The sequence below is a fragment of the Schistocerca gregaria genome, chromosome 1, assembly GCF_023897955.1.
Source record: "Schistocerca gregaria isolate iqSchGreg1 chromosome 1, iqSchGreg1.2, whole genome shotgun sequence".
Taxonomy (NCBI): domain Eukaryota; kingdom Metazoa; phylum Arthropoda; class Insecta; order Orthoptera; family Acrididae; genus Schistocerca; species Schistocerca gregaria.
The window spans coordinates 365660498-365675731 of NC_064920.1; the positions used below are offsets into that span (position 1 = coordinate 365660498).

The 15234-nt window shown below is 39.4% G+C and overlaps 1 protein-coding gene across 1 annotated transcript in view; it reads right to left on the reverse strand.

The window, feature by feature from the left end:
* Positions 1-344: 344 nt before the first annotated feature.
* Positions 345-15234, reverse strand: part of LOC126346862 (eukaryotic translation initiation factor 1A, X-chromosomal) — a 36827-nt gene continuing 21937 nt past the window's right edge. Inside the window, exons 3-6 of the mRNA XM_050002224.1 lie at positions 12200-12303; positions 11867-11999; positions 5276-5379; positions 345-780 (exon numbers count right to left, since the gene is read on the reverse strand). Coding sequence (XP_049858181.1) covers positions 775-780; positions 5276-5379; positions 11867-11999; positions 12200-12303 — 347 coding nt within the window. The 3' untranslated portion in view covers positions 345-774. The remainder of the gene's footprint in view (positions 781-5275; positions 5380-11866; positions 12000-12199; positions 12304-15234) is intronic.

Below are 15234 nucleotides of genomic sequence, written 5' to 3' on the forward strand. Positions count from 1 at the left end.
CCCCCCCCCCCCATCTCACATCCAAGTTACCACTACCATTTAACAGTCTTTAAAACTGATAGTTGCATCACAAAAATGGCCAAGTGTGTGATCTTTCAAGTAATATATTTCACAAAACCTTCTAAATTTACACACCAGCAAATCTGTCTCAATAACATTTCTCCACAACTATGGACTAAACAATTATGTCAATAATTATTAATAAACATTAATTACATCAAAAAGAAGAATTCTCCAGCACAAATGATGTAACTTTACATTGTTTGCTATTATACATCAATAGGCCTACTAGAGTAACACCAGGAAAATACTTACCACAATGACTACAGTATCGAACTAACACATCAACATCAAATTACCTTTATTATATCCTTTAATACAAGTACATTTAAAATTTTATAACTAATGACATACAGTTTTCTATTAGAGGACTATACATCTCAAAACACAATAAATAAGTTTTGAAGTAAATAGCAAAAAAATCATCAGTAAAACAGAATTTTATTGTAAATTTAAATGTTTCAAGCAAAACTTCAGAATCCAGCAAATTCAAAATCTCAGTGATCTATCCAAACCTCATAGTAAAATCTTTAAGCATTACAGCAGCTAATTACATATCTGCAATACTGAAAAAAATCACAAAATTGAGATTGCAAGGACTTATTTTGTCATTTCCTTTTTTTAGTAAATGTTTTAGATACCAGAGACACTGGCTGGCAACACTGTCTGGAAGTGGTCTCTCACATAAAATATGAACCAGGTGTTCCTCAATCATCATATCTGCAACAACAAAAAATGTGACAATATATTTACAGCTCTCACAGTAACAGAATGCAACAAGCCAGAGTGATCGAGGGCCTTCACAAGAATTCTCTCTCTCTCTCTCTCTCTCTCTCTCTCTCTCTCTCTCTCTCTCTCTCGTACACTCGCGTGCGTACGTTTGTTTCACTATAATAAACTAGTTACATTTCAAGGCTGACAGCAAGACTAAGACATCAGAAAAATCATCATTGCCAGATGGTCTGGATTATCTCCTGATTATTTTCTGCAGTAGCTCACATTCACATCTTCTTGAATTAAATTTTTATATATTTTGGATGCTATAACATTACTTTTGAAACTTATTTTCATCTCTCTTGGACCCTCAACAGTTTCTTTTTTTGCAAATGTTACAGCCACAAATGAAATACATGACAATATTCACCATGCCCTTTATGTTACAAATTTTTCCGGACTATACTATCAATGGACACTTGCTGATGCAAATACTTTTAAGTCTTTCACTTACCAACAACCATATCACAGATTTTACCTTTCAGCTAGGAAGTTTTTTTGGCTCTGAGGAAGAGGGAGTGTGTGTGGGAGGAGAAGAGATTATCTTACAAGGGATGTGCCAATTAACAATGATAAATTATTTAATTTTCCCGTGAAGCATAACCATTCTTGTTAAATACATCACTCCCTTGTCAAACAGAAATTTCAAACAAAATTATCTAAGTAGCTACTGCATTCAATTATTTAGCTTCTCCACCTGTTAAAGAAATCTGCAATATAATTTGAAATGCATAGGTATGTTAAGAGCACTGTGATTAGTATAAAATAATTTTTCCTAATATCATCTGCCTGATAGTCAAGACGTTTTAAGAAATTAGTAATGTCACCCCTTATTAGATGATTCCTTTTAAGTACCTCTGTTCACACAAATCTTATTTATACAACTGTTGTGTACACAATCATACTTCCCTGATCCCTTCACACAGCAGTGCTAAGACTTTTCAGTGTTGACTTACACATCACGATACTCTGAAGTAATTTTGATAAATCTGCTATAAACAACAATTCCATAACAATCAATGCCAACACACAACAACATATGTACCACTAAGATTTCTGGTTAATGAATTCCACTTGTTCTAGCAAAAATTTTGAGACACAATCTGTGAGTGGCAAAGTTGTTCAAGCAATGATTGCTGCTGGTTACAAACTGAAATGATGAGGTCAAGTTAAGGGATTTCCCTCAGCACATGCCTATGCTGTAGGTAGACACACACAGGAACTACTGCCGATGAAAATGGCAACACGTAGACGATTATTTTCTCATTTTATTAGTGGGGGATGCATTAATCATCTGGTCAAGCACTGAAAGTATATTTACCCACTTGCAAAATAGATAAACATAATTTAACAAAAAGGTATCAGCCTTCCATAATTAACAGCTACGCTAACCATCACGCCAAATTGGTACAGCAGCTTTACACAACTGCCTCCCTCCTCAATCCAAATGCCCATTTGGAGAACCTCTGCAACACTGTTCTAGTTCAGGAGGAATACCAAGGGGGCTGACATGTGAATGAGAATTTGGATTGAGGAGGGGGGCACCTGAGCAAAGTACCTGTCTTAGGATGTCGTAGAGGGTAGTGCATCTGCCTACCAAGTAGGCCCGGCCTTGGTACAAATTATCATTCATCACTTCAGTTTGTATACATATACCTTAGTTCCCAGAAAGAGATTTTCACTCTGCAGCGGAGTGTGTGCTGATATGAAACTTCCTGGCAGATTAAAAATGTGTGCCTGGCCAAGACTCGAACTGGGGGCCTTTGCCTTTCGCGGGCAAGTGCTCTACCATCTGAGCTACCGAAGCACGACTCACACCCGGTCCTCACAGCTGTGGCTAAGCCATGTCTCTGCAGTATCCTTTCTTTCAGGAGTGCTAGTTCTGCAAGGTTCACAGGAGAGCTTCTGTAAAGTTTGGAAGGTAGGAGACGAGATACTGGCAGAAGTAAAGCTGTGAGGACCGGGTGTGAGTCGTACTTCGGTAGCTCAGATGGAAGAGCACTTGCCTGCGAAAGGCAAAGGTCCCGAGTTAGAGTCTCGGTCGGGCACACAGTTTTAATCTGCCAGGAAGTTTCATTTACCATAGTTGTTTTGGAACCATATTGCTCATTCCACATTTGCACAGTGCTACGACAGACTGTTGTGAACAACATACTAAAAATCCTGAATGGTGGGGTGTGGGCACTGAGATGGGAGTGGCTTATTAAATGTCACTTTCTTATGTTTTCCTTGTGTAACTAATACCGCAGCTCCTAGCAAAAATGTTTCCTAGTACAAAATTAAACTACATTACATTTCCTACAAAAATGATCCTGCTCACTTTTTCTCTAAGACTAATACTTTCTGCGTTGCAGGGGATGGAAAAATCACAGATTATTTAAGATTTTGTTCTAATGGTATAAAATTAATGCCTATATTTAAATGTTGTGGGTTAAAAACTACCATTAAATGTGTGTACCACATCCAAGTGCTACAGAGGCATATTAAGGGATAAATTATGTTCTGGGAATGTAAAAGGGTGGAGGGGGAATGTGTGGGATAGAAGCACGATGTGTTCATGCCCTTTCCTCTTTCATAACACTGCAAACTTAAGGTTGAGCAGGTGATCCCCACTCCATCTCCCAAACTATTTCACAAGAAGCAACTATATGCTGATGCTCTAACACAGACCATTTCCACTTGTGAATCACTGGTGACAAAATGTGTGAACTTAACTGGGCAGCGTGCAGACACGAGTTACTAGTAACATTAACGCAAGCAATGCATATGGACAGAATCTACTGCACACTATTCTATATCGCTTGAGGAGAAAGTCATTCTTAGTCATCATTTAGTGATATTCTGGAGAAGGCAACTTCCTCACCATGAATGCTGTTTGTTATTTAGTTTACAAATACACTATACCTTCCCTGGATTTCGTGTCCAGTTCTCTTATGTGAGTGTTAATATAGTGGAGTTATTTTCAGTTTATTACGTGAGTACTCTTTGTGGTTGTTTAATAATCCATCAATTTGTAAGTGTGATGTTGGCAGTTATCTTTGTAGTGTTGTTGGGAAAGGGATTGGACTGGTAAATGTGGCACACTGGAGCTGTGTATCATTGAGAGTATATCGTAGGGCCATGTAATTGTGTTGTTAGACACTTGATGGTGAATTAATGACTGGCCAGAAAGCTACTGCACTTATCTCACTATTAACTATTTAGTGGTAAGTTACACAAATCTCTCCCGTTCACGAATTGCTGGCACTTCTGGAATGGGCTGCACTAAATGGTTACCTCATATCCACAACATATCTTCCAAGATGGGTGTGAATATGTGCGATGAATGGGAGCCAGTCATGTTCAGTCCAAAACATTAATCTGCTGTAATGCATTGACTTACTTTTGTTTAAGTATCTGAAGCTCTGTAACACCTACAGGACCTACTTCTATTGCAGAGGGAGACAATTTAAGCCTCTTTAAATTTTGGGAGAGGTGAGGCCAAGAGCATGGGTTTGCTAGCTCTTTATGCAGTGTTTGTATTCCGGACAGTGACAGTGGAGACAATGAAACAGATATTGTTTAATACATACTGATAGCATGTTACACTTGGAAAAGGCTCTTCAGTATGGTAGACATTTGGCAGATCCAGCTGTTGAGCTTTTTCTCGCAACAGCTGCTTTAACAACTGCAAGTAAGTACTCATCGAACTGAAAATAACTCCACTATATTAACACAAGCTCAGTGAAGTTATTTTGTCAACTCACATAAGAGAAATGGATGGGAAATGCTGGAGGTATAGTTTGAAAAGCAAGCAGTGTTCATGATGGAGTTGTCTTTCCCAGAATAATACTAACAGCTTCTGTATAAGATGACTCAGGATCTGTTTCCCTCTAGCAGTACAGAACAATGTATAGATACTTATGTACATTCTGTCCATATGCATTATTTGTGTTAGTGTTGCTAATAACTCTTACCTGCATCCTAAACTATGTTAATGGATTTTATGCAGAATGAACATTTCTCAGGTACGTATGTGCATCAAGTCGTCAGTGGTTCATAAGACACACTGTAGAGGGTCCAAATTACTTATTGAACCACCCTGTAGTTGCTTCTTGTGATGTAGTGGGCTATATGGAATCAGAAATAACCTGTGTGATCTTCAATTAAGATCAAAACCAAGCTAGTTTTCTTAATGGAACCTCATACACAAATATATAATTTCTATCAAAATGCAACAGACTCAAAATAATTAGCAAAAATGCACCCTAAAAATACTTTCAGTTGTTACAGTGCGCGTTCATGGCTACAATATCACATACAGTTGAGATTATTTATATCTTTGATGCCTACACCAGTTGTAAATACAATTGGTAATCACAAAAAGCAGCTATTCAGCCACCAATTTACACATATGAAAATACAGCACTCAAATTAAGAGACTAAAAATTTGGGTACTCACAGCATCAACTGGGTCTGCTTCACCTTCATCACTAACTTCATCTCCAAATTCAATATCTTCATCAAATCCATCCTCAACAAATGTAACAGTGTCATTGATACGAACTACAAAGGAACATTAAAAAAATGCAAATTAATGAATTATTCATGGCTGAGTTGGAAGATATTAAAAAACTAACTACTTATTTTGAAACTTTCTTGGCAATAATACTTGAGAGTAAGAGGATTACTAAACAGTAGCACCATTAAAAATTGATAAAGCATTGTTAATATAATGGAAGCAGCAAGTAACAAATTACTTTCATTTAAAGATATGTATGTCAGCTGCTATCAATGAAATACTCAAATTTCCAAAACCATTAAATTGTGTCTTAAGTTACTACAAAAAGTTGTATTTTGAACCTTCACACACACAGTAGGGCCAGCAAGAATTGAAAAACATATTACAAAGAAAACGTAAGCAACCCAAGCACCATACAAAGACAGGGGCAATGTCTCAACCTCATGATGATGAACTTTATTAGAAACCTACGGAACAGGGAAAATCTCAGGACAAAACTATCTGTGATAAATGTAGTTACAAAACAAGGTTCTTAGTACAGTTTCTAACTGTACTCTGGTGAAAAATTTTAATGGCCAAAATCTTGTTAGAAATCCAAAAGCAATATTATTATAAATGGACCTAATCAAACAATGGAAACTAGGTTGTAATATTAACAATACATCTGTTCCCCTTCCCATCCACATTGTTATTCGCGTGACGTTTGTTCTCAAATTGTTTTTTAATTTCATTCAAGCAAAACTCAGTTATGTTGGTATGAATGCTTTAGCTTCCACAGTAACATACGACTCCTGAATGAAAAAAAGGGGCGAATCACCTAAAATTTGCACCGCAAATATTACAGAAACGGAAAGTGCTTTTGATGTGTGGTTTTCACAGAATGAATTATTGGTAGTCTGGGGCTTGTACTGTTAGTCACTCAATAGATTGTTACAATACTTAGAAAGTGTATTTTTTGTTCAAACAAATGTTTTTAAATGGAAAAATGGCTATTGTCACTAACAAATTAAAAGTAAGGTAAATTAGGATGTCAGTGGTGTTTGCTGCAGGATTCTAATGAGAGTCATTTAAGAGATATTTTGAGAAGTTCCCAACTGACACTTGTACAATACCTGTGGCAGTACACACTAAAGTACAGCAAAAATACATAGACTAATTATGTGGATTCTGACCATTAACGAGAAAACTGAACATCACAGGTTGTGCTCAAAATGACCACTGGCAGCAGCAACACACTGCAAGGTCATATATGGGGAATGCTCCCACCAAGATATAGTTCCTCTGTGTCCAATCCAATGAAATGGCAACAATTTGTGTAGACACTCTGAATTACTTCTTGTACTGTGACTGGACAGCTATCATGTCGGTACCACAGATTCCTCTTCGTCTGCGCAGGAATGTCTTCCAGCATGGTTGAAAGGTGGGCTGTGTGTGTGTGTTTGTGTGTTTTGTTCATTGTGCCTGTCTGCCGGCGCTTTCCCGCTTGGTAAGTCTTGGAATCTTTGTTTTTAATATATTTTTCCCATGTGGAAGTTTCTTTCTATTTTATTTACACGTCCATGTATATAATTTAACATGATGATCATAAACGTTTCTATGCAGTTCTTGACAGAGAGATGTGATAGGGATGGAACCCATGGTTGGTTGGTTGGTTTAAAAGAGGGGGGGAAGGAACCAAACTGCTAGGTTCCTTGTTCTCAATAAAACAATGCTAAAAGGGTGAGAACAAAACAAACTAGACTGACAACACAAAATGGACAGAAAGGAAAAACCACAAGTATAACGGAAGGGCAACGAACACTTAAATGGACAAAAGGAGAAAAGAAAAACACAGAAACACAGGAAACAGGTAGAAGAGATTAAAATGCCAAATCAGATTACCATGGCTGGCTGAACATGAGATTAAAGCCAGCCACTCTGCAACACATTAAAATCTCCACCCTAAAAGCAATAGGGTGGACAAAGGACATGCACTAAAACTTAGATCAAATGATAAAACCCACCCCTCATGAATAAAATGTAAAACTAAATCAGCCAATCAGGCGTTGTCAGATAAAATTAATGGCAAACAATCCGTTGACCGAAGATTTCATCACAGGGCAGTCAATGTGGGACAGTGCATCAGAATATGGGCCACTGTCAACCGGGTGCCGCATCGACACTGACGCAGGTCTTCATGGTGCCGGAGGTAGCCGTGGGTCACCCAAGAGTGGCCAATGCAGAGTCGGCAGAGAACCACAGAGGCCCGCATGGAGTGCTGCCACACATTTGTAGTCTCCTGAATGGCACATAGTTTGTTGTTTGTACTGAGACTATGCCATTATGTCTCCCAAACTCGAAAAACCTGGCAGCGTAAAAATGAATGCGAGTCAGTTATTGGAATGCCAATCTCCATAAGTGGTTTCCGTCTAGCCTCTCGACAAGTTTGTTGCCTGGGATTCCGACATGTCCTGGGGTCTACACAAACACCACTGAACGACCGGATCCTTTTAGGGCATAAATGGACTCTTGGATGGCCACTACCAAAGGACAACGAGGGTGGCACTGGTCAACAGCTTGTAGGCTGCTCAAGGAGTCAGTACATAGAAGAAATGACTCCCCACGGCATGAACAGATGTCCTCAAGAGCACAAGATATAGCCAGCAGTTCTGCAGTGAAAATACTGCAGCCATCAGGCAAGGAATTCTGTTCAATATGTCCTACATGGACATACGTGAACCATACGTGACCATCCATCATCTAGCAGTCTGTGAAATCCACTTCGTGGCCCTGGTACGTGTCAAGAATCTAGAGTATGTGACAGCGGAGAGCTGCAGGGTGAACTGAGTCCTTTGGGCCATGTGAAAGGTCCAGGCAAATGGACCTCGAGTATAGGTGGTAAAGGCAAGGACTCCAGTTCAGATAGAAGGGATCGGATGTGAAATGCACTTTTAAGCCCTGACCTGAGCCACCGATGCAGGAGATGAACCACAGTGGGTGGGAAAAGGAGATTCGGATGCACAGGAGAACTACGAACATGTGCAACGGAACTGGTGAGCAGTTGTGCACGTCTGACCTGCAATGGACAGACTCCAGCCTCTGCCAGGACACTGGTCATCGGACTCGTTCTAAAAGCTCCCATCATTAGTCGAACGCCACAGTGGTGCACTGTGTCACATAAACGCAATGCTGAGGGCGCCGCTGAACTATAAATCGGACTCCCATAGTCAAGGTGGGATTAAACATGGCTCTGTAGAGCTGCAGCAGCGCAGAGCGATCTGCACTCCAGTTGGAGTTGTTCAGGCAGCAGAGGGCACTGAGGTGCTGCCAGCACTTCCACTTAAGCTGATGAAAGTGAGAAAGCCATGTCAATCGGGCATCGAAAAACAGTCCTAAAAATCAATGTGTCTCCACTACAGAGAGGGGATCTTCAGTGAGGTAAAGTTCTGGTTCCAGATGAACAGTACGATGCCAAGAGAAGTACACAACACACGACTTCGTGGCCGAAAACAGTAGTCGTATGCTAGAGCCCATGACTGCGTCTTGTGGATGGCTCCCTGTAGGTGCCGCTCACCAACACCAGTACTGGGTGGAGCAGTATGAAATGCAAAAGTCATCTGGATACAGAGAGGGTGAGACAGATGGCTCTACAGCTGCTGCTGCTGCTAGACCATTAAAGGACACTAAAAACAGAAACTCAATACAGAGCCATTTAGGACACCATTCTCCTGGATATGTGGGGGAGGGGGACTATGTGAGACACCAACTTGGACACAGAAAGTACGAAGCAACAGGAAATTCTGGATAAAAATTTAGAGTGGGCCTCGGAGACGCCTCTTATAATGTGGAAGGATATGTCATCACCAGGTGGTGTCATACACTTTTTGTAAATCAAAACAGACGACAACAAGGTGTTGGCACCTGGAAAAGGCTGTTCGGCTGGCAGACTTGAGGGACACAAGATGATCATCAGTGTTAGAGCGACCCAGGCGGAAACCGTCCTGGTACAGAGCCAGTAGCCACGTGACTCCAGGACTCAACCAAACCGCTGACACCATACGTTCCAGCAGCTTATGAAGAACATTGGTGAGACTGATGGGCTGATAGCTATCCATATCATACGGGTTTTTGCCGGGTTTCAGCACTGGTACAATGGTGCTCTCCCGCCAGTGCAATGGAAAGACGCCGTCGCACCATATCTGGTTGAAAATCAGGAGGAGATGTCACTTGTAGTCAGATGAGAGATATTTAATCATTTAACTCTGGATCCGATCTGGCCCAGGAGCTGTGTCGGGGCAATGTGCAAGGGCACTGAGGAACTCCCACTCTGTAAATGGAGCATTATAGGATTCACTGTGGCGTGTAATTCTCTGACGCAGAGGTGCGAGCATAGTGCTCAGCAAAGTGCTCAGCAATCGCATTTTCAGCAGCACATATCACACCATACGTTAACACTGGGAACACCTGTTGGGGTCTGATACCCAAAAACTCATTTGATCTTTGCCCAAACTTGTGAAGGTGACGTATGGCACCCAATGGTCATGACGCATATCTCCCAACACTCCTGTTTCTGTTTGATAAGCTGGTGAACATGAGCATGGAGCTGTTTAAAGGCTATGAGGTGCTCCAGGGAAGGGTGCTGCTGTACCAACACTCCTTAATTGCCTCAGTGACTTCTGGCGACCACCAAGGGACTTTCTATTGGCAGGGCACCCTAAAATATGAGGGATCTTGTTTTCTGCCACAGAAACAATTGTTGTAGTTACCTGCTCAAGCGTAGAACCCATGTCGATGGACAATGTGCAGGACACTTTGCTCACTCATTCCACTTTCTTGCGCACTTTTGTGTTACTATTATGCGGACCTGCTGCAACAGCGGCAAGAATATTGATTTCCCCCTCCTCTGCTATCACTTGTTTCCTTCTGTTACACTGTCTAGGTGTTACACTACCACTTTCAAGTAACTGGTTGTAGAATATGATGAATGATTGCGACATGGTTGAAATATATTGGGATATTTGCTGCATACACAGTACAAAAATTTCCGCTCCCTACTCTCTCCACACACAGTGAGCACGTAGTATTTTTCTACATTGGTAAATCCCAATGTCCACTCCCAACCTACTGCTTGGACTGGCACACACTAGCTGAATGGTCATAACTGCAGAATCTGAGGTACTCCAAACAAGCATTATGTACATGGTAAGTGACAATCAGAATGTGAATTTATGATGAAATTATAACTTTTAACTATCACAGAAGCCTACAAGTTTGTGCCACATACCTACTGTTGGTTATAGAAAACAAGTTCGACAATACTGACTGGAATACATACTGAAATCACAATGTTATTGAAGATTAAATATAGAGAGCAAAATGTTATCTACAACTTGTACAGAAAACAGGTGGTAGTCTTCTGAGATGTAGGACATGAAGGAGAATCAGTAGTTGACAATGGAGTAAGACAGGATTACAGTCTATTCCTCGTGTACATAAAGTAAGCAGTGAAGGGAGCTAAGAAAAAATGTGAAAAAGTGAAGTTCTGGAAAAGAAACAACAACTTTAAGCTTTGCCAATGGCAGTGAACTTTGAACGGCAAAGGATTTTGAAGATTTGCTGAAGGGAATGCATAGTGTCTTGAGAAAGGGTAACAAAATGAACATAAATAAGAGCAAAACAAATGTAAAGTAATCCCACATACTTAAGTCAGACGAGCCTGTGGGTAGTCAAGTTTTGCTGCTTGTGCAGCAAAATAACTTAAGATGCCAATAGCTAGATAAAACTGAACTGTTAGAAAGCATCTTCTGAACCAATTTGACACACACACACACACACACACACACACACACACACACACACACACACACACACACACACAGAGAGAGAGAGAGAGAGAGAGGATAATAGAAGATCTTGAAATATGGTACTAGAAGAAACGAATAAGACTAGCAAGCAACTAAAGGAGAAGTTCTGAACAGAAATGGCGAAGGAAAGAGCTTTGCAGCACAACTTCACGACAAGAAGGAATAGGTTGATAACACATCCTGAGCCATTAAAGTATAGTTAAATTAGTAATGGAGGGAAGTGGGGGAGGGACAAAGTCTTAGAGGGAGACAAGGGCTAGACTACAAAAGCAAAAGAAGCATCTAGCGGCTGTAGGGTGCGGAAGTTATAAACAGATGAAGAGACTTTTAGAACACAGATTAGCATCGACGGCCATATCAAACTAGTCTTCAGACTGAAGACAGCATCAGCAAGAACGATAATACTAAATTGTAAGAAAATTGAATTAACTAATTGTATATGTGCGTAATCTGCTTGGACCCCTATTTTAACACACTTGCTGGACACATGAATTATGCAATTGTTTCCATCATACAGTTCAGTGCTTCAGTCCAGTCCAGCTGAAACTTTAAAAATTATATTATCTTCACCAGTACTATATCTATGTGTACCTTGTAAAATCTTGCTAGTAACTAAGTATGCTTTTCTGGAAGTCACATATAATATACTATTTTTCACTGAACATGAAAGGCAATTGCATTCTCTTACCTGTTTCTGGAAATTCACCATATGTTTTCAGGTTTCTTGCCTCATCAGGTGTATATTTCAGGATCACATCAGCTTTGGCATCCTGATAATCTCTCAATCCAATGAGTATAATATCACCTTGGTTGATCCAAACCTGAAATAAAGCATGAATTCTAAGACAGTTATATTTTTAAAGAATTAGCATTTAAATTGTGACTGATAGAGTCCATCTTCTTGCAAGAGTGCATTCACAATTGTTCTTGGAAGATGCTACTGAATCATTATTTTCTGCACGCAAAGAATGAGAGCTTAAATCTAGGATGATTGATCATACAGAAGAATATTAAAAATTACCTTTTTCCTCAACTTTCCTCGAATATGACACAGTCTCTTTATTCCATCAAAACACATAGCTTCCAACCTGCCATTACCCAACATTTTTGTGACTTGGGCGTATTCTGTAAGAGAAGATTCACTTTTGTTACAAACATCCAGATTTACTTTGCTGATCTACTTCACGTGTGTGTGTAAAACAATAACTTCTTCATTGCAAGTTACCAAGCAGTGGCTGATGGGAGTAGCTGTTTTGACAGAAGGTGTATTACTTTGAACCAATATTCATTCACTCTTTCTGGTTGCTACCAACCTTAGCTCTCAATAATTTGTGTGAAGAGTATCTTCACTGAACATTACAACAAATTTAAACTAATTCAAATTCAATTACATATAACATTTCTGTGATCTGTAACTCCATGTGTTATGGAACCTTCTGTTTGAGTCTGCAGATACAGTGAACACAATGTCCTCATAACTATGGTTGACTAGATTGGCCACACTGAGAAATTTGTCAGCAGGAACTGAGACCATTCGAAACACTTCTCCCATTGCACCGTAATTCCTTTAGAGTGAATCATCATATATATTGTGATGGTTAACTTTAGTCCTTCAATTGTTTGCATTCCACCCACAACTTTCCAGTATGGTATTCATGTCATATACTGTTTGAATTTCAATATGAACATTAATAACATATCAAGTAGTCGTCTTATTTTTGCATTACCATTCATTCTTTTACTGTATTATATACTATTCAATAGGTCAATTATAACATAGCTGATGAGCTAAGATCAAATGTAAATCACAGATCATCATTAACAAATAATTAGTAACTGTATAAACTTGCAGTCTGCTGAGCCTCAAGTAGTACAGAAAATTATCAGGAAAGTTTACTAAATATTCTGTTGCTATTATTGACAAATTATGAAAGAATAGCTCTACAAAAATATCATTACACTAAGTTTACTTATCACTATTTATAGTACTGTCGACACAGTTTTGAAGAACACTCAAAACATCTAACAAGCTTAATGACCTACAGTGATGAACAAGTGGCAATACGTTGCAAAACTGGGCAGTCAGAGGCACTGAGAATATTTGGTGCTGCTCAGTTTATGCATCAGTTTGTTTACAGCCTGTTATTTGTATTCAGACTGTCTTCTAAACTATATTTCTACTTACAGTGTTCTTCTCCTTGAAAAATCTTAATATCACAGTTTGTGATGCACAAAATTAATTGTCAGGAAATTTACTGTGTCGCATACTGAAGATTACAGATTTATGTTGATTGCAAATGTAAATTAGCTACTAGTATTGGAAATTATGTAACCATAATTCTGAAAATCCTTGTAGTCTAGATAGTCCAATTAAAAATGACCAAAAAATGTTGAATAGGGAAAAGTTTGTGTGGTCATCAGTTTTTGTATAGTGGTAGGAGGGAGTGCCATGAACAAGACTAAAAATCCTGACTGGTGGGATATGAGAGTGGGGGGTAGGGGTTGGGCAGAGGGGAGTTTAGAAGTAATTAATGTTTTTCTTTAACAACTTTAAAAATGTAGCTTCTAGCAACGTTTCCCAGCACAAAATTAGGCTACACTGAATTACCTCCAAAAATGTTGTGTTTTTTTTTTTTTTTTTTTTTCTACAGGACCAACAGGTGCCACACTGCAGTGGATGAAAAAAATGACAGAGTAATAAAAATAGTGTTTCAATGCTATAAAATTAAAGATTGTCATTAAATGAATAGGGTTATGAACAAATATTAAGTGTGTGTAACAGCTAAGTGCAGTGGAACTGTATTAAGGGATAAAATATGTTCTGGGGATGTGACGAGTTGGAGAGGGGAGGGGAGAGGAAGGGAGGATAGACACATAAGGGAAGGTTGACGATCATATTGTGATCAGGTACTTCCCTCCTCCGTAAGTCTGAAAACTGATTAGTGAATATGATCCCCTACTCACTCTACTGTACTCTTGCAAGAGGCAAGTATAGGGATACCACGAAGTTATAGCGATGCCTCTGCACCTCACCTTACGAATCACTGGTGACAGTGCACAGACAAGCATGTGGTAGGGACGGGGTTCTGTTTGCAAAGGGCATTAGTACTATGTGTAATACAGATGTGAGTTTCTAATACTACCAGCAAGAAACACACATGAACAAAATGTATGTAGATGTCTGCACATTGTTCTACACTACTAGAGGTAAAACATTCCCTGTCATCGTGTACAGCAACTATGGTGTTCTTCCAGGAAAGGAAACTTCTACCACCTGTTTGCTTTTCAGTTTGCAGACTATACTTCCCCACAATTTGCTGCCCAGTTCCTTTATGTGAGTACACAAAGTAAATACACTGAGTTTATCCAATGGAGTTATTTTCAGTTTATTAAGTTAGTACTTTTTATTGTTGTGAAGTGAGCTCACAAGCTGGACATGTCAACTGTCTACCACACCAAAGAGCCTGTCCCAGCAATAACACACTGTCAGTATGTATAACAATGTTGATTCCATTGTCTCTACTATCAGTGGCTGGAATATCATATAAAAAAATAAAAAACTGACCTTTAAAATATTCCTCCTCCCCCCCCCCCCCCCCCCCACACACACACACACCCTTACATTCCACCAGTCAGGATTTTTAGCATATTGTTCACGGCACTCACTCCTACCACTGTACAAATTTCTTACCCTAATTTTCCTTTGTTGACTGGACTAATGCTTTTGAAGCATGTTGTGCTTATTAATCACACACTGCAATTAATGCTATACCAATTACAAAAACTTTTGCTAAACACAGAATCACCTCCGAAGGATACAGTGACTGTTGTAAGGTACAGAACACAGTTACAGATCATGGTGTTATTTGATTTATCATGGCTGATTTCTACTCTCAACAGACACATACCCTGAGATATTCATTAGCCTAGTACTAAATGATAAAAGACACCTAAACTGCATCACAAAATTTACAGAAACAGCAGGTATCCATGACAGATCACCTTTGTGTTTTGATTATGAGCCTAACATCTTACCATAAACCTTGAGAAATTAAA